Source organism: Diachasma alloeum, unplaced genomic scaffold (assembly GCF_001412515.2).
Source record: "Diachasma alloeum isolate Michigan unplaced genomic scaffold, Dall2.0 Dall_scaffold_01392, whole genome shotgun sequence".
Taxonomy (NCBI): domain Eukaryota; kingdom Metazoa; phylum Arthropoda; class Insecta; order Hymenoptera; family Braconidae; genus Diachasma; species Diachasma alloeum.
In genome coordinates, this window is record NW_021681493.1 from 8,292 (window position 1) to 28,003 (window position 19,712).

Here is a 19,712-nt window from a genome sequence, read left to right on the forward strand (position 1 = left end):
GTTGAGTCTTCTTGGAATTGTAAGTAACATAAAAACCCATGAGAAAGGAAAATATATTTACAAAATATTTAAATAAATTTATTAAGATTTCTATATAACCGACCAGCACCTCGATTCCATTCGCCCAGAACTCCAGCAGATGCCGCCACCCCTCAACTTCTCAGTTGACACACCAGCCATCCAGTTGCCCAGTTTACAAATCGATCACTCCTGCAAGTCCCACTGTGCTCATTCAAGAATTGGTTGTCTAGGTTGGCCTGCAATCTGCGTACCACGGAAATAAGTTCACCTGAGGATCAGTACTAGCGCCCCTTGCTCTCCTCAGTGTATCAATTAAACAATCGCCTCTAATTACAAAATAGCCCCCTGATGTCGAGGACTCGATTGCCCCCTCGATCTTCAGGTGAATATGTTGTACAATTGACACATAGCAGCAGAAGGCTGCAAAAGTGAAACTCAAAATGACTGATCAGTCATCTTGGCTGGTTTACTATCACTAACAAATAAAAAGATCATTGCAATTGCTGAAAGGGATCACTGTCTGTGTGTACAGTAGTGAGAACGAGACAACGAAGGGATATGATGAGGTAACAAACCGAGAATGAGATATAGAAGTGGTGACCTCCTCAGCTATGCAGTCCTTACGCTCACTTTGCATCTCAATGGTTAGTAAGACAGAAGATTTCCACGTAAACATTTAAACGACTATTGTTGTTGAATAATTTACCTTTCTTGAAAACGTTAAATATGGGAATTTCGACGATTTATTTGAGAAGGACTTTCATCCCAATTTCTATATATTGAAAATAGGGCATTAAGCTCTGTGACACTCACTCCCACAGTCTTGAGTTTGTTGATCTTAATTGTTTGTTGTTGTTTTATTGAGTCTTGTTGATCTTAATTTATTGTTTGTTAGTAACTGAGAACTGTTTCATTTCATTTGACCATTTCTGATGGTATGCTAATTTTAATGTGAAGAAGCAAAAGGATATTTTAACAAACATAACATGTCTTATTTATGTTGTTCATTTCCATGTTGTCAACTCAATTGAGGATGTAGATCATGGGATAATTGAATAGTATTGAATAGTATAGTATAGTGTAGAATAGTAATAAAATTTTGTTATCTTTTTTCATTGTTCCAACTATTATAATACACGGTCAATCCCTGTGAAAGTTTTTATATTTGGGTAAAACAATTGGAGAGTTTGATGATAAAACAGGTCAAGTTGATGGTGGAGGTGTATGCAAAGACTCGCAAGGACGGACTTACGAAACTGGCCACTTGTTCATACCTGAGCCCTGCACTGTGTGCATCTGCGACAATGGGAATCCCAAGTGGTGTAAGGAAGTCATATGCACTCTGCCGCAGGTAAGGGAAAATTTTTGATTAGTTTTGCGTAAATAAACCCTCAACCTGATTTCCATGAAAATTGAGTATTCTACGGAGCTAAGGGGAAATTTCATCCCAAAATTTTCATAAATGAAAAGTAGTTATTATTATGTCAAGCTCAAAAATTCAGTAACTCGATTCAAACAGTCAAATCATGGAAGTATTCATTTGGAATTCTCTTAGCTTCATGACATCATAATTATTTAATACTCAACTCACGTTTTTTTATTACATTTTAATTGGTAAGCTCCGACTGATAGAAGAGATAAGGCCAATTTATAACTGATTCCTCTACATTCTCTACATTCTTCTACATAGGATGACTGATGAAGATGACTGATTAGATTTTTGTAACCCAATTGAACTCGACATTTTTCATAAAGATTTATTGAGAAATAAATTTTCCGTGAATTTCTTACTAATTTATTCAGAAGTTTCTTGTACTCAAATGTAATCAATCAAATTATTTCATAACAAGACTATTAACGGAATTCCATCAATTTATTTGGATTTATAGATTTAGCGTAATTTGATAATCTATTCAAATGTCCGTAATCACGGTTATTCATGTTTGCCCCATATATTGATCTACAATATATGCAATTTTTGAAACGGAGGAATAGAAGAGAGCTGAACTAACAAAATGATAAAATTTTACTTCCGGGCTCATTACAATTTCTTACATAAATCGAAAAGTTGATTTTGCGTAAAACGTCGCGTCATTTAAAGGGAGACTACAACGAGTTTTAAAAGTCGCGGGCTATTAGAATGCGATTTCTTATACATTGAAGATCGATTATGTACTTCTAAATATGAATAATTAGTGCAAAACAATTAATTTTTTATTGTTTGTTTGCCCCACAGACGCTTAAAATGTTGAAAATAGTCCAGGGCCTCCATTTTTTGAGCTACAGCGGTTTCTTTTTTTTCAAAATTTTTGAAAAAATATGTGCGACAACAATTACGAATTATTATTTTTGAAATTCAATCCTTACACAGCTAATTTCATTATTTTTTTAAATAAAAAATTGCATCATTCATGTAAAATAACCTGAAAAATGTTTCTGAAAGAATCGAGAATATATTTTAAATATTTTAAGGAAAATTTTTCTGCTTATTTTAAATGAATGGCGCCAATTTTTATTTAAAAAAAAACGAAATTAGCTGTGTAGGAGTCGAATTTCAAAAAACTAATTCGTAATTATTATTGCACACATGTCTTCAAAAAAATTCCAAAAAAAAAGAAACCTCTGTAGTTCAAAAGTTAGAGGCCCTGGACTATTTACATTTTGAGCGTGTGGGGGGAAACGAACAATGAACAATCAATTTTTTAGCACTAATTATTCGTTTTTAGACATATATAATCGATCTTCAATGTATGAGAAACCTCACTCCAATCGCCTGCGACTTTTAAAACTCATAGTAGTCTCCCCTTAATGCGTATGGCGTACAGGGTGTCTCAAAACTCTTGACAAAATTTTTAAGGGTTGAAAGAAAATAAAATTCGAGGCGAAAGTTCCTCTTCAACTTTGTGATGTGGGCGCATAACCGACGAGTTATTAATGAATGAAATTGACCAGTGACCCCACTGCCGGGCTGGAATTCAATTCTTCGTTATAATCAAAATTATTTTCACAAAATTTTCATATAAAAAAATAAGTAGGGTGGCGGAGGCTATCGATTCTGATCTATTTTCGCCGATCCAAAGCAATTATAATGATGCTGATATCCGTTTTAGAGGAACCCTCCTCGTCCTCTTCCCCAGTCGCTACACTTGGAGCCCATCGTCGTCGTCAATTAATCAATTTTAACTTCATCAATTAATATTCTTTAACTATCGCCGAATTAATTTGCAGAATTTGCCACTCTTTCATCTCTTGAAATTTCGTTTAGGAGTGTTACTTTTTAAAGGTAAAAAGGGTGCTCTTTTCTGTTTAAAGGGCACCCTTTATACAGAAAAAAATGTTTATATGCAATGTTTTAATCGTAATAAATAGAAAATTGTCAATTCTATTACATACAACTCATGTATCGTGCGATACAAACAGATATCATATAGGGTAAACAGGTCAATTTCTGGACGATTTCAACTTGCATTGAATATTGCATAAATAAAATAAAAATTGTACTGATTATTTCACCTTTCAATAATATTACTCGTGTAATCATGTAATCAATTATTTTTTCTATTGATCGACATTTCATCAATAAAAAAAATATGGCCCAGTCGTCCGGAAATTAGGGATTTCGGCTGCATTCAACTATTTCTTAATTTAATTCTTCTTTGTTTTGTTATTTTCATTTCAAATAATTTTTTTCTGTTATGTAAAACATTCTTGAAGGTATGGAAGCCATCATATCCCCATTTAGGTAATTCTTTTATTTTGATCCTACCACGAAACTCAAATTCCCCTTCATCGTCCAGCGATTGGCCTGTTCACCCTTCATCATTTTTAAGCTCGTTCTATATTTAACAAAATAATTCCATCATCTTCGTGTAGGAGCATTCAAATATTACGTCACCCTTTTTTCGGACATTTTAGACCCCCCCCCCTCCTCCCTCCGTCACAAGACCATCACAAGCGTGAACCCCCCTTGCATATTACGTCACAAAATTTACGACCTCCCCCCCTACTTTATGTAGAGAACAATTTTGTATTTTTTTTTTAGTGTAAAAAACAACCACGTAAATAATCAATTTTTGCTTTGATACTTTCTGAATATGTCAACTTATTATCATAGCATTCGAAAAATAATTTGTTTGCGAATCGTTGGGATACTTGGGAGAAAAAAAGTTCTTCAAATAATTAGTCTTATGGGCAAGTCAAATGAATTTTTATTAAAATGAGTGAAGGGTCCTTTGAAAACCCTTTTTTTTTTGGTATGAACAGATGTTGATCAATGAACGCTTCATCGTTCCATTCTTCATCTTCGTCGTCTTCAATATTACATGTGACTGCCAAAAGTTCCCTTTGACGGTTGACGGCAATTCGCACAGAACGCACAGTTGAAATAACTGCCATCACTGCAGAGATATGCATAATAAACCTCACATTTTTAGCCTTATTGTTTTTTATTATTCAGCACAAACCCGGTTGGTTTATACAGCTATCTTTAGCTTCCTTTCCAAGTTGATGTCCGATTTTCTTTTCGTGGAAAGGACGGGTGAAAAATAGTACTTTTCGTCACTAGGCCAGAAGAATATTTTTTATCATTTGCCGGCTGTACGTCTGTGAAACGCTGCCTTGCAGACTAAATGGCGAAAAGAAGCATTCCTGACGTTTGAAATTAAAAAAAAAAACATGGTGTGACATCACAATCTAAGAAACACCCCCTCTCCCGCTGTCACAGTTGAAATGCAGCCCCCCCCCCCGAATCACGTGACGCAATATCTGAACGCTCCCGTGTGAACAGCAAAAAAACCAAATGACTCGTCTCTCAATTTAATTTTATGAATTGTCTATTAAATCTCCAATACCAGAATTGAATCCAGCTAAAATTCGCTCACATACAATGGGGGAATATGCAAAACTCGCGAGGTTATAACTTTACAAGGAAATGACTGATAAATATTCTCCAATACAAATCACAAAAATGAAATGAATATTTTTTTTATCGTTGATTCTTTGTAATCACTTGTTAACATCGATGGACATACAGCAATTTCATCATATATGTTTATTAAGGACAAAAGGGATAATACATGCAATGGAATTTCGAATATAATATGAATTTACTTTCTCAATTCATTTATCTTCCACTCATTAGTATCATTCCCACTCCATAGTCCATTTCAATAGGGGGTATTAATTACTCTCATCAATAAATCCATCAGGCTGAATCTAATGACTCTGCTTTATTGATTCTATCATAATTCTGTAATAATTAATTACTGAATCATTAACAGTGGAATGATAAAACATGCCGATTGTACACATCCTGTTTAAGGTTGAATCATTTTGATAATGCGTGGTTTTAGGCAAAATATCGGGAGAATCTGTCTCGGACGAATTTCAGATGTTGCTAGATGTCCGAATCCGTCTCATATGAACCTTTGTCTGAGACATATCGGACGAAACAAGCATCTTAAATTCGTTAAACAAAGAGAATTAGAATTTAGATAGAAAAAATCCCCGCACCGGCCAGCCGAGATTCGAAGCCGTGTTCCCCAGTTAAGCTACCGAGAACTACGGAAATTCTCTCTCCAAATTCGCCTCACAACACCGCCTAACCACCTTTAGGCATTAAATATTCAAAGAGAATTAGCATTTAGAGAAAATGAATGATCTCTCTCGAATGGATTTCAAATGTTCGTATTTGTTCGAATCCGTCTCATAGGAACCTTTGCCTGAGAAAGATCGGACGAAACGAACATCTTAAATTCGTCCCAGACAGATCCTTTATTTTTGTTGGAAGATCTTCCGACGAAGAGCATGGACGAGACAAGGTCTCGTAACACTCGTTTTCTGGCTACGTATAATGTTCAAATAATATGTATAAAAGTCTACATGAAAAAGGGCCCCTTTTGCGGCGTTGAAGTTGTTTATCTTCATTATAAATTAAATTGAATTATATATTGATTATATTCCGCTCATTTGACGATTACAACAACTCTGATAAAGTGAAAAATGGCGATCAAAGATGAAATAAGTGGGAAATTGCTCTTGTATTGCATATAGTAGAGTTATTTGTGCTCATAAATTAACAATACGCTTTCGAATGGTTATTTTGCACATTCATTTGATGAAATTGAATAACATTTCTTTTTCGCTAACTTTGTGAGATTTTCAATTTAGTTGAATGTTATCATCATCATTATTCTTTTTATCCCTTTCTCCTATACAAACAATTGTATTTTTTACGGTTCAATCTCTCCCATTAACCCTTCGATAAAATGTTAATAGAAAAATTTTATTTGGACATACTTGAATGAATTTGAAACATCACATTTGAAGAAACTCTCAGAAAGCTCACTTTGATCCACCATATTATGCACGAAAATTCCTAATTAAACTAGATAACAACTCTATTGCTGTAATTAACGAGTTTCTTCTCAAATCTTCCATAAAAATCTGAAGTGTATTGTTAATAGTTCTAAGCTACCACAACATCTGTAAATAGTTCATATGGTCTCATTTTTATAACGAGAAATATGTATCTAAATTGAACTGTAATTGTTCAGAAATGCTGAAATTAAAAAAATACCTCACTTTGAGGAAAATTCATGAAAAATTCGAAATTTTCAAGAATCATCATAAAAATCCAATCAACCAATATAACTATCGTAATCATCTTTTAACTTCGACTTAATGGGATTAAAACAATCATTTTAAGCTATGATTGAATTCATTTGAAGCATACTATTCAAATATATCCCCGGAATTCTCATTTTCAAAAAATACAGAATTTTTGCAAATTGAAAAAAAATCAAAATATCCCTTCACGTATGAAAAGATCCTATGGAAATTTTCTATACGGATCGCGTATAGAAGTTCCGTACTATTTCCGTATATGATATTCGGCTATTTCGATATGGATATTTTTTATAGAAATTATTTCTATACGATTTCTATAGGTTTGATTCTATATGTACAATCCACATATATAGAAACATTTCGTATGAAGTTGCGACATTTCTCTACTTTTTTCTCTGGAGCGTTTGGACATTTTTCGTATGAAAACAAAAATCTATGTAAAAATTTATATATAGAAATAATTCGTATAGAAATATCCGAATATTATATACGGAAATCCTATAGAATTTCTATACGCAATCCGTATGGACATCTATACCCCAGGTAGAAATGTCTTACAGTTGCATGGTTGAACCCAGCGGCTAGGCGGCATTATAATGTTATGCATTTTTGACACTTTGCTGGGCTGTCGCTACCGATACTCAGCCCGGCATACGAAAACCTCTGCATTTATCTAACTATACATGTCGGGGAGTCGCTACAGTGCAGTGAAATATCTACGCCAAGCTCTTTCGTAGATGCAGCCTCAAGGGTATTATGGCGGGGTCCATAGCTGCAAAAAAAAGCAGAGAATTCAATGAAAATTGCTGAACAGATTATTCGACCCATTTGAAAGCCGTGTGCAAAATGTCAAGACCCCTACTTAAACAATAATAATGGGAATATTTTTTGAAGTTGCTACTTATACATGCAGTTGAATGGGGCATCGGTAATTTTTGTGAATTTCCTACGTTATCGATAGATCAATAACGTAGGAAAAGCACTAGAATTACCGATGTCCCATTCAACCGCGTGTATAAGTAGCAACTTCAAAAATTATACCCATTATTATTGTTTAAGTAGGGATCTTGACATTTTGCACACGGCTTTCAAATGGATCGAACAATCTGTTCAGCAATTTTCATTGAATTCTCTGCTTTTTTTCCAGCTATGGACCCCGCCATAATACCCTTAAGGCTGTGGCTTCCCAGCGACAACCGAGCATTGCTATCCATTTCGTTCCGGTACAAATTTCGTTTTTTTTCGTTATATATTTTAACTATCAAATATTTTATGGAGAGCAACCGAGAGAATAGAATTTTTCTATAGCACTCATTGCGATGACATAGATGTAAAAATGCCTTGGCTAAAATTGCTGATTTTTTTTTATTTTTTCATTTGGAGGAGAAAAATAAAATAAAAAACGTAAAAAAATAGTGTGAAGGAATTGTAAGAGCAAATATCTCAATAGAACAACCAACAAAATTTTCAATGATGCAATGGAATTTTAATAATCACTCGCAAATGATAGAATTTTAATAGTTAGCTTGAATACTATTGGATATTTCGATTGTCTTAAAATTATTTTTCTATTCAATCTTGAATTATATCTGTAATGAGTCATTTTTTACGAATATGCCAAAAAAGTTCTTGAAGAAATTGAATTATGCGCAAAAATATTGGTTGTTGAAAGTACACGGAGAGAAATATTCAATAAAAATTACGCATCTTTTCCGTAATTCCGGAGTAAAATATAGTTATAGGAAATTTGACAGACCTCTCATGAAATTTTTCCAGAGCGTTCCGTAATTTTTATCTGAATCTCCTGTAAAAAATTACGATACCGTCACATAAATTTTGTGAGTCGATTTCGTAATCGGTGAGCGAATTGTGAGTTCCGTAATTTTTACTGAACGTTTCTCTCCGTGTATTCTGTGCAGAAAAATAGAATGGAACTTATTAACTAGGTACATACAAAGTTCGGTTTGTTACAAGTACAATTTTTGTTTAATTATGAATTACATTAGTATGGGAAATCCCTAATGGAAATGGTGAGAGCCCTTCCGAAATGAATTGGATAATTAAAAATAAACTTGTATGTAAATAACTAGCCAATCATATACTATCAGTCATTCATGAGGACGTCTTTGGGCTCGTCGTCAGCGTGCTGGCCCTATAAACCAAAGCGTCCCAGTAGCGCAGGTTCGAGTCCCGGTGATGAAAGATTTTTTCATCGTCGGAAAACGAACCCAGTGCATGTGGAGTTAGATATAAGTTAGCTTAGAGGCAAGTGTGGGTAGGGAATTAGACTGGGGTACCGCGTAGGTACTGGGACGGGTAGGTAAAAGACCACAACGGTCATACCATCTGGCACCACCCAATTTTACTATCAGTCATTCCGATTTTTATCCAGGTATTCGTTATTCATTCTTGAATCAAGTCAGTAATAAGCGAATTGTGAGAAAAATGTCAACTAAATTGTTTACTAAAAAATACATTTGAAGATGAACAGGTGTCACCATTTCGTCAAGAAAAGATCCTTGTATGTATAATCAATTCATAAACCCATATTAGTCGAAACAGTTTCATCGTTGCTTGAAGTTCGGAGTAAAATAATTGTCATTCATATCTTAAGATAATTAACCCCTCACGTACGAGCTCGGTATGTCATACCGACCTATGCAAAAACGCACGGCTCTTTTCAAAATCGAATATTTCCGAAACTATGGCACATAATACAATCGGACTAATACCATTGGGGAGGTGAATACTATAGCTTCAATTATATATTTTATTTATAATTTCTCATTCAACAGAAAATATGGGATGCGAAGAGTATTGAGTGTGTGGTAGACTTGGTATTAGAAAGGTCCTGTACGTGAGGGGTTAATCAAACGAAAAAAATATTTTATATAAATTGACTTTCATCAATTTGTAGCCAAATTATCACTGTGAAAAATTTGAATTTGAGAGATATATGTTCATAGAATTATGAAACTAAGATCAGAAAAGAAGTAATCCGAATGGAAAAATTGTAGGTGAAAGGTCCTGAAGAATTCCGCAGCATTATAAAACACAAACTGGAATACTGTGTCTTTATGATTCGAAAAATGATTGATACCAATGATAAATCAAGAAGAGATGATTCTTGTAGAATTAAATATTCAAACTTATTTGCTTGACCAACATTTTTCGAGTTTTTTTAGTCAGTATTTTTCATATAAATCCGTGAATCATTCAAAGTCTGTTCTTCGGCAAAGATCGTGTAACGTCGGGAAGCCTTAGCGGTCCGAACGAGCGTTAGGCCCTTACGGTTGGGGGTTGACAGTATGTTTCCCCATTTGACCAGCGTCATTTAGAGAGCGTTTGTTTTCATCATTTATGGAACCGTGTTTGAGATCTGAGAGATTTTTTATCATGTGGTGTGTATATCAGGAATATATGGGATATCGATTACAGTAAGTACTTTGAGTTTTTGAATAATAGTACCTAAATATCCGTTGAAAATAGTTTAGAAAGCTTCAATAACCTCTCAATGGCGTCCTCCACTCTGAGCTTACTCTCTCTGTCTCTCTTCTATCCCATTACCAAAATATTTTTTATGTTTAGCGGTGTACAATTATTTCATCAATGATATGTAGAAAACAGTTTCTCAAAAGCTTCTCGATATACAATGGTCACCTCATCAACAATCAATCTTCCACTTGATTATGTGAAATATAAAATCCGAATTGTGCTCATAGGTCCGGATGAGATCAACTCCAGCGATGCTCCATGAATCTCTCAACACATTAATTCATGACAAGAAGATCTATCTCTGAGAATGATTAGGAGCCTGCCGATCCGCCCCAGACTGTATCGATGGAGCCCTACATAATACGACGTAGAACGAGCAAGTCTCTTTGCGGTGGATGTCAAGGTAATAAAATATTTTATATGATACGTGCGTGTAACCGCGTGGGTTTCAGTTGACTATAGTCAACTGGAAAGTAGCGGGTTTCGAGAGCCTACCCACACTCAACTAAAACCCGAAATAACGCATGACGCGCATGCGCATCACCTAATGCTTTCCGCACTAGTTGCGTAATGTACTATTCATCACAACAGATGTTGAATAATATGAACAATGATGTAAAAAAATTTCATGGAACAACTTGACGCTATCTCTACAGCCTTCTCCAAAATTTCTATTGGAATTCTATAAAAGTTCTTCTAGAGTTCTGTCAAAATTCTATTTGTTTTGTGTGCCAGTTCTGCAAAAAGTAATAATTTTTTTTTGTATAAATTCTTTTCCACTTATTTTCCACTATACACTTTGAAAAGAAAATATTTTATAGAGAGAAATTATCCAAGCTGGACAATTCTTGAACAGAAAATCAAAACAGAATAATTTGTATAGGGAAACCAACATCTGTCGACTTTCATCTTTCAAAAAATAAACGTATAGAAAAATCAATAGAAAACTTACCGAATTCATTAGAAAATTCTATATCCGATTGTATTGGATACTCAAAAGAGAAAAGTTAATAAATTTTGAATTTCTGTTTGAGATTTTCTCATTAGATTTTTTCCCTCAAAATTATTGAGTACAGATTTTCTGAGTTTTTTCCATTCAGATCCTATATCGCAAAATAAAACAAAAAACAACCAAAAAACGTAGAAAATTTTTGCCCAATGATTTTGATAGGAAAAATCTTATCACAAAATTTCCAACAGAGATTCAATATCTATTGACTTCCCTCTTCTAAATATCGAACAGTTTCGTCGCAAAAAACAAATAGAATTTTTCAATAGAATGTCAATAGAGGTCCTAGAGAACCTCCATAGAATCCCTATAGAAGTCCAATTAAATTTTCTAACGAATTCACTAGGTTTTCTATTGAATTTTTTTCATACGTGTAACACTTCAAAGTTGCATAATTTTCAATAGTATGGGTCCAAAACACGAAATGAATTATTTCATATAATTCTAATGTCCTTTGATAGATTTAATATAGATGTCTGAATTTATGTTCTGTATTATGAGGAATTTGAGGAGATTATCCTCGAATGTTAATTATGAGACTGAACAATCTCCTATCTCGTCCACAATTGTAATTATTTTTTCTTCGTTTATGGAAAATCGTATGAAAAATAATCACTCTCTGTGTAAATATTGATCTTTGGCGTTTCACATTTCTATAGTAATTTTACCAGTAATGGCTCAGGAAATTTATTGTTATTTCAGAAGGCCCCATGACTGGACTCGCTGCAATTTGAGAAGGATGTGAATGTAAGGAAATTCTTCTATGTAATATTTGTATAATTTTTGTAAATAAAATGAAATTTAATAAAACTGATTATTCAATATATACTTTGCACCCTCAATTCGAAAAGATCCATACCAATATGAAAAGTTATGCGGCATTGTAGTACCCTACTACAGCAACCTAGCATCTAGACGCACGAAACCATGCACTGAAAGGTTGCCGCGCAATCCATCCACAGCGCTATTCAGCGTAACCGATTCAGATAGTGTCTGCCTAACGCCGCTACCTAGCTGTTGGGCTGTGGCCGTCACTGCAACCTAGCAGCTACCCAAATTCAAGTCATAATTTCTACCTGGGATGATTTTTTCATACTTGCTTCATCTTCGAACTCGGTCAAAAGGACACCCAAACAAATTTGTTAAGCAATCATTCAATGATTTCAGAGAAATTTCTTTTAGTTATCGTGAAAAAAACTGAGTTTGAAAAAATTCCAAAATTTTAACAATTAATAAATGAATTTGATTTTAATTAATAGCGATAGATAGGGCTCAACGATACCTACATTTGAGAAAAAAAGATTCAATTCCATTGATTCATTAGCAAATAATCGAAGAAAAATTTGTTTACATATACACGCACATACACCCATACATACGGACACGGTCTAAAAATCGCATTTCTGTACTTTTTGGATCATAATGGGCGATATAACACGAAAAATCCATGACTTAAATTTGAATGATTACAATGCTTCCATTCGGAAGCAAAAATGATATAACATCGATTCAACTGGGAGTTGTGAAGAGAAAAACGTGAATATCTTAAACAGTAAATACAACAAAGTGGGCCCTTTTCATATGGATGCATACTAGGCAGGCCTAAGAGAGAAAGGGAATGAATTTTATGGTTCCGATTCCTCTAAAGATAGCTAAAAAAAAATCAGCAGCCCATCTGAATTTTTACAGATTTTTAAAAACATTCTTAAGCTGTGCTCCACGAAGTTTTATTTCTCATGGAATTTTACACGTCTCGCAGTGTCCAAATGTAATAATGATTTTTTGTAACTCAATAACTCCACTTCTTGGCATCAATTTCCGTAAACTTACTAGCAGAAAGGCAAAGAATACGCAGAATTGAAAATTCAATTTTCCGCAGGATTTGGAAGTTTTCAAAGATGCGTAGGACACTTATGGACTGTGCATTTTCTTTATCGATTCGATTATATAATTGTTGAATTATCGTACTATCATGCAAAGAAGAAGGAAAATTTTTAAGCGAATTCAATGCCGAGAAAAATACAAAACAAAATTCATCAATTTTCATGTAGGTGCAGGTGCTAGACTTATCCGGTGCTTTTACAACGGTCATAAACACGGAAACTGAACTTTAGCAACAAATTTTGGCCTACTGCATTGACCATTTCTGGGGAGGGATTTACCCCTCATTACGCTTGACACTTTTCAACATGTTTTTATTTCTAACATAAAAATATCATAATTATTTACATTTTCTTTGCAAAATTTACATTATTGAATCAATTAGTTTACAAGGATTTCAACAAAACTTGAATGATAAAAATAGCTTACTTCTAATTATCATTATACTATTTTTACAATTTCTGTCTATGACTAATGCTTAAAAGTTGAGTTTAATATTTTTGCCCTCATTTTAATATGGCAATGAAAATGAGATTGGAATCATTGGATGCATTGACTTTTTTCGATGAATTATTGAAGATCACTCACATTTTCAATCGATTTGTTCAAATAGTTTTCTAATGAAAACTTCAAGCGTTCTCGTGTGCAAGCAGGTGTCAACTCCCGTAATTTTTTCACCGCTTGCATCACATCCTGCTTATTGTCTTCATCTTTTGTGAGCAAAGTATTGTATTCGCTCATGAGAGCCACACTTCTTTCAGCCACATCATTTGTAAGAAGAACAGATCTCACAACTTTTGAAGCCTGAATATAACCTTCACAATTTTCCCATTTCGTAGAGTCGACATTCAGGAAATCCTGTTTGAGGTTCAAAATCTTAAAGGTAACGGTATTTTGAGTTACGAATTGATCCTAACTCGCCTCTCTGATAAATTTGATATCTTTCATTCCTGGTTTTCTCTTTTTTCGATCATTTTTGAGTGCAGGACACGATCTTATAGCTTCGCACATCTTTTCCTTGCACTCTACACTCAAATTTTCATCGAAAGAAGAGAAAGCGATCAATTCTTCTGATAAATACCGATGATTCCCAAACTTCTCAAATATCGTATTGTAGACTCGTGAAAACGTAGAACTATGATCAGTTATTTTTCAATAGTTCTAAATCGTTTTTGGGAACTTCAATTGCATTTGATGCTGTGAACGAACTTTTCTGATACAGGAGGACTATACAAATTCTCTTCAAACCTGATATTTCCTAAAATGTCATATGAAATTGATCTCTTAATAGGAATATTTTCAACGAGTAAATTGCCTTCGCCATCTAGCATAATGAATGAGACCCAGCGCTTGGAATCGATTACCATTTGGAAGATTTCCACCCAAGAACATCACCACCAGTTCCAGAAACTCTCTGTAGTCCTTCCTGATGTTGTCAATCTGTTAAGAGATGAATGAGAAAAGGTCAATTTAATTCTTCGATGGATTGAAAAAATTCTTTCCTTGGATTGAGTATTGTGAATTTTTCTTCATAACGTACCTTCAATCGTGAGTAAGCAAATGCCAGGGCGTTTTCTGCATCATTCCTGACTGCTGCTTTTACATCATCATCTTGGACTCCTGGTGAAAATTCTCCTTTCTCAATGTTTTTCCATTGCCCTTGGAATCGTTTGAAAATGAGAATATCTGGCCCAGAAGTTGGCCCCATAGACGCTTCAAAAGCAGATTTCAGCAGTAGTCCCAATACATAATGTCGACAAGCAAGATGCAATAGATTCCTCCCCAATAACTGCTCCAGTAGGACACATGCACCATTTGTACTGCCCGTGTTGCTAGCAGTGGTATCAAATGCCATGGCGCATATATCGTCGAGATATTCCCAATCCTTCAGGCATTTGAAAATGGCATTTACCTGCTCTTCACCACTTCCTCGTTCTAGTTTTGGAACTCCAAGTATAATAATTGATCCCCTTCAATGCCCGATATAAGAGCAGGGAGTCGATCCATTTTTTCGCATTTGTTCTCTATCGATGGTAGTTGTTTGCCATCCCAATGAACAGTGGTGAAACTGGAACATCCATTCTTAACCCGATTTTTAATGGCATTACTCAGAGTCTTCCGTTGAATCCCCCTACTTCGACAGATAATTTCTCGGCTCAGATGAACGTCATCTAGAAAGATCCCGGCTGTTATGAGGGCGGCTGCTATGATACGTGCTGCCATACGATCGCTGACTTTTGGTCGATCCAAAGTGGCGGTGAGGTTCGGAGACAGACGAAAAACTTTCTTCGCCTTGCTGGGCTGCGAATCGAATTCATAGTCGCAATCGCTTTCTTGATTGTCCAATTGTTTCAGGAGTCCATCCAGATCTTCGTCCCACTGGTAATTACTACAATTTGCAAGAATCCTATTCGGCTCGACTGCAAAATGGGAAAAATTGATGAATAATAAAAAATTGATACATGAAAATTGATTTGAAAAATCCAAAAAAATTCGCATGGACTGGGGATTTTTTTAGCCGTCTTTTTCAGGAATCAGAACCCTAAAATTCATTCTCCCTCTCCCGTAGGCCTGCCTAATGCATACATTAGAAAAATCCTCGTTCAATGACCCACGATTTCAAAAACTCACAGTAGTCTCGGGGAAACAGTCGAATTTTACATTTTTCTTTGAAAAATGTATGGCGTTTGACCAGAAATATATGAAGAGCCTTGCTCATGATTCGAGTGTCAATACACGGAGAGAAAAATTCAATAAAAATTACCAGAAAAAAAATTAAGTTCTGAAACGTAATCCGCGAGCGAAGTAAAATCCAATAAAGACTGTGAGTAGAAACTGAAATTGTGTACGAATCGCCACGTAAATTCTACAATTTGTTCCGTAAAAATTAACTATTAATCTGATGACTCACCGCTGTGGGGACAACAAGTCGTTCCCCAATTTTTCTGCAACGATTGAGAAATTTTACGGAAGAGAACGCAGAAATAACTCACCAGCTTTATAAAAATTGTTGGACGTTCAAGAATTTTTTATTTTGGAGGCATAATAAGTCAGGAAGTTTCTGTCAGGTTTTACTTGTTCGGGAAAAATTACGTGACAATTTCGTACTTTGTTCGGCGATGAACCTGAGAATTCACTGAACATTTCAGATTTCTACTCTTCCATTCCTGTAAAAATTGCCGTAATTGTTCCGTAATTTTTTGTGGCGTGAGCCACAAACGAATTATTATGTCGAATTTCGATTAACGCCCCTCGAATATTCTCTATTTTCGTATTCGAGACAAATATCATCCTATCCTTGTTCGTCATGAAATTTCTGGACAATTCTCGAACCTTCCATAATAAAAGGTATATATAAACCCTCGTATTCCCTACCAAAAGGTTCAGTCCGATTGAGTCCGATACCGAAACACGATGTAAACACGTCTCTTCAAATCTAAATACAAACATCTTTATTTAGGCGGTCAAAACGCGGAAAAACTATTCGTTCGATCACGTCGGGGTCACCAGTTGTGGCGGTTAAGTGCGGGTCATGAAATAAGACCTCGTGGTTGTGGAATAAAAACGTTTGTATTTAGATTTGAAGAGACGTGTTTGCATCGTGTTTCGGTATTGGACTGAATCGCACTGAACCTTTTGTTCGGGAATACGAGGGTTTATATACCTTTAATTATGGAAGGTTCGAGAATTGTCCAGAAATTTCGTGAGGAACAAGGATAGGATGATATTTGTCTCGAATACGACAATAGATAATATTCGAGATACGTTAATCGAAATTCAATATAATAATTCGTTTGTGGCTCGCGCCACATTTTTCCTGAATATTTCTCTCCGTGTAGGCGATCCTTGAGAATCGGAAAGCTGAATGATTAGTGATTAATATGTCGTCTTTAGAAATATAATCCGAGCATCGAGTTGCCCCTGAGTGATAGCGTGGAACCCCAATAACGGTGGCCTCGAGCTCCAAAATCCAATGAAATTAATGATCCCCTTAGTCGACTTGAACTCCAAACTTTGATTATACCATGCGTGAAAATTGGGCGTCTGGAAGGGGATTCCCCTCGAGTGAAGAGACTAATCACGATAACAGTTCGAAAGGCAGGATTGAAAAGTATTAAGATGGGATACCATGATGGGATGAAGATCTTCCTATTGATTCTTGAATGTTTTCCTGCATAGAATCCTGGGATGATCGGTAGAAAATCGCTTCTTCTTTATTAAAATATTTAACCACATCTTTCTACAATCTATTTTTAGAAACCAATGTCGAAGCAAGACTGCAAATCATTCAGGATGGACGGCACTCCTTGCTGCGAATTTATATGTCTGGATAATACACTGTCTTCAGTGACAAACGACAAAACCGATGGAATAGACGGGAGCAACGATGCCACTGCTAGTTACGATCTTGGATTGAGACTGGTCGCAAGCTGTTTTACAGCCATTCTATCTCTCAGTCTTCTGTTCTTCCTCATACACAGACTTCGGCAACGAAAAATTCGAGGTGAGATTGGGTTTAGTATGTTTCATACACAGACCACTTTCTACTATATATTTTCAACTATGAAATGCAATTCCAATGTCTAATTGGTATGTTCTTAGGAGAAAGTGCATTGCACGCACGAAAAAATTTAATAGAAAAATTCAACGAATTCGCTAGACAATTCAGTTGAATTTCTAACCGACGTCCAATGGTCGCTAAATCATTAGTTCGGCTTGGCCACTAGGAGGTCGTGGGTTCGAATCCCAGTCTGATCGGGTTTTTTTAACTCCTGGAAACAGGGTTTGGGTGCTCGAAAGGATAGGCTGAGCTTCGGATCCCGACTGGGGGGGACTCTTAACTTCCGGTAAAGGGGGTTAAGGGGCTCGCCTGGGGCGGATTCTGGTGGGGTCCGTCTCACCTCGGCTCTGGACCAGCGCAAGGTTCCTAACAGAGAAATCGACTGTACCGACGGAGGTTTTCTGTGGTTTCCTCCGTCTCTCGCGGGAGCAAATGCGGTACGGTACAGCGTAGCAAGTCGGTCACAGCCGCAAGGTTAGGTAGAGGCAGCCCCCTGACACTAAATCCAATGCCCCTATACAATACGCGTGTCCGCATTATCGAGGCTGTTTCTGACGGCCACAACGCGGCCCTGGATTACACCTGACTGACCCCCTCCATTCTCCCAACTGCCGCCATTTCTCTGCTCTGTTTTAAAGGAAACGCCGGAATAGAGATTAAACTGACATAATTATGCCTACTTGTACAGTCGCTAATTGCACATCAGGTTATCAGTCTAATCCCAACAAATTCCATTTCTTCACGGTTCCGAAAGCGCAAAAACCGTCAAAGAGTGGGGGATAATTGTGAAAAGTGGGGAGCCGTCAGATGACTCTCCGCGCCATCTGTAATGGCTTCAATATGAGGGACACTGAAAACACTGTGTAACAGGGGGCTGGGTAGAGGGTAGATGGCGGAGTAAACCAAAGGGTATGGTAGTTTTGATGGGTCTACCATAGAAAGATAAATTCCAGGCTTCGATAGAACAATATATTTATTATTTGGAACACTGGAACAATTATAATTTAACAATTAGAACGTTAAGAAAAAAATCTGAAATGTGCACGCTAGAGCTGTGGCGTAGAAGTTTTTTTGGTTCGTGCCTCTAGTTCTTCTTCTTCTTCTTCAATTCGTTCTGGTTTTATCCTCTATCCCATTAGAGGCAAGCACCATCTCTCCTCCAAACTTTTATTGGTCTTCTCAAGTGCCACTAACTTCGTTTCAAATAACACCAATCATCAAACAACACAAATGAAATATGGTTAACAATTTTTATGATATGACAATCACAGTTTAACATTATTTTCTAATAAGAATTTATCAATACATAGCATTGCCTTGAAATTGTTACTCAGATATATCTTTTGCAAATCATCCCCAATATTTATATTTAACAATCTGAACTCATTTGCTAACTTATTTCTATTTTTAATATATTTTGGGCAATCCCATAGAACATGGTCTAAGTCCATCCATAAATCCCCGCAACTGCACTCTGGGCTCAATATAATATTTTTGTTGTATAAATGGCTGTGAAGTAAAGTATGATTTGACTTAATTCTATTGCATCTACCTATTATGTTTCGTGAAAATTTCTCTTTTGCAAACCACTGTTTATTGTATGTAAATTTTTTAACATTCAAAAAATATTTCACTCCCTTTGAATGACGACTATCTGGGTTCGCCTCGTTCAGCAAAAATCGGTTAGAATCAGAGATCAATTGTTCCTTAATATTATGGATACATTCTCTCCAATAAACTTTTGTCCCTACACTCAATTCTCCCTCTTCTCGAGCCAGTTTTGCCAGTTCATCCGCATCCTCATTGATTTGAATGCCCCTGTGACCCGGAGTATAAATGATTTGAATTTTTATATTTTCTCTTCCCAATTCTAAAATTTTGTTCTTAATTTCAAAGACCTCTCTATATGCTTTTGGATCTAATCTTTTACCTCTCAACTGAGTAATTAAGCTCAATGAGTCAGAGCATAACAAATTCAGATTACAGGGTTCAATTTCGATGACTTCTAGGGCTTTTTTAACTGCTATAACTTCTGCATAAAAGCTTGAGCAAAAGTTCGGTAATTTAACTTTAACTTTGATATTTCCTTCCCTATCTACAATAGCTGCACCTACCGAA

General features: G+C 35.7%; 1 protein-coding gene and 1 long non-coding RNA gene across 2 annotated transcripts; both read left to right on the forward strand.

The window, feature by feature from the left end:
• Positions 1-202: 202 nt before the first annotated feature.
• On the forward strand, positions 203-17,537 carry LOC107046447 (integral membrane protein DGCR2/IDD; the record flags this gene model as incomplete). Its single annotated transcript, XM_015269062.1, has 3 exons — positions 203-665; positions 1,224-1,372; positions 17,291-17,537. Coding segments are annotated over exons 1-3 (460 nt in total), but the record flags the coding sequence as incomplete, so codon positions are not given.
• Positions 10,451-11,962, forward strand: LOC107046448. The gene is made up of 2 exons (XR_001461559.1): positions 10,451-10,546; positions 11,855-11,962. It is a non-coding gene; the product is annotated as an uncharacterized LOC107046448 (long non-coding RNA).
• Positions 17,538-19,712: the final 2,175 nt, after the last annotated feature.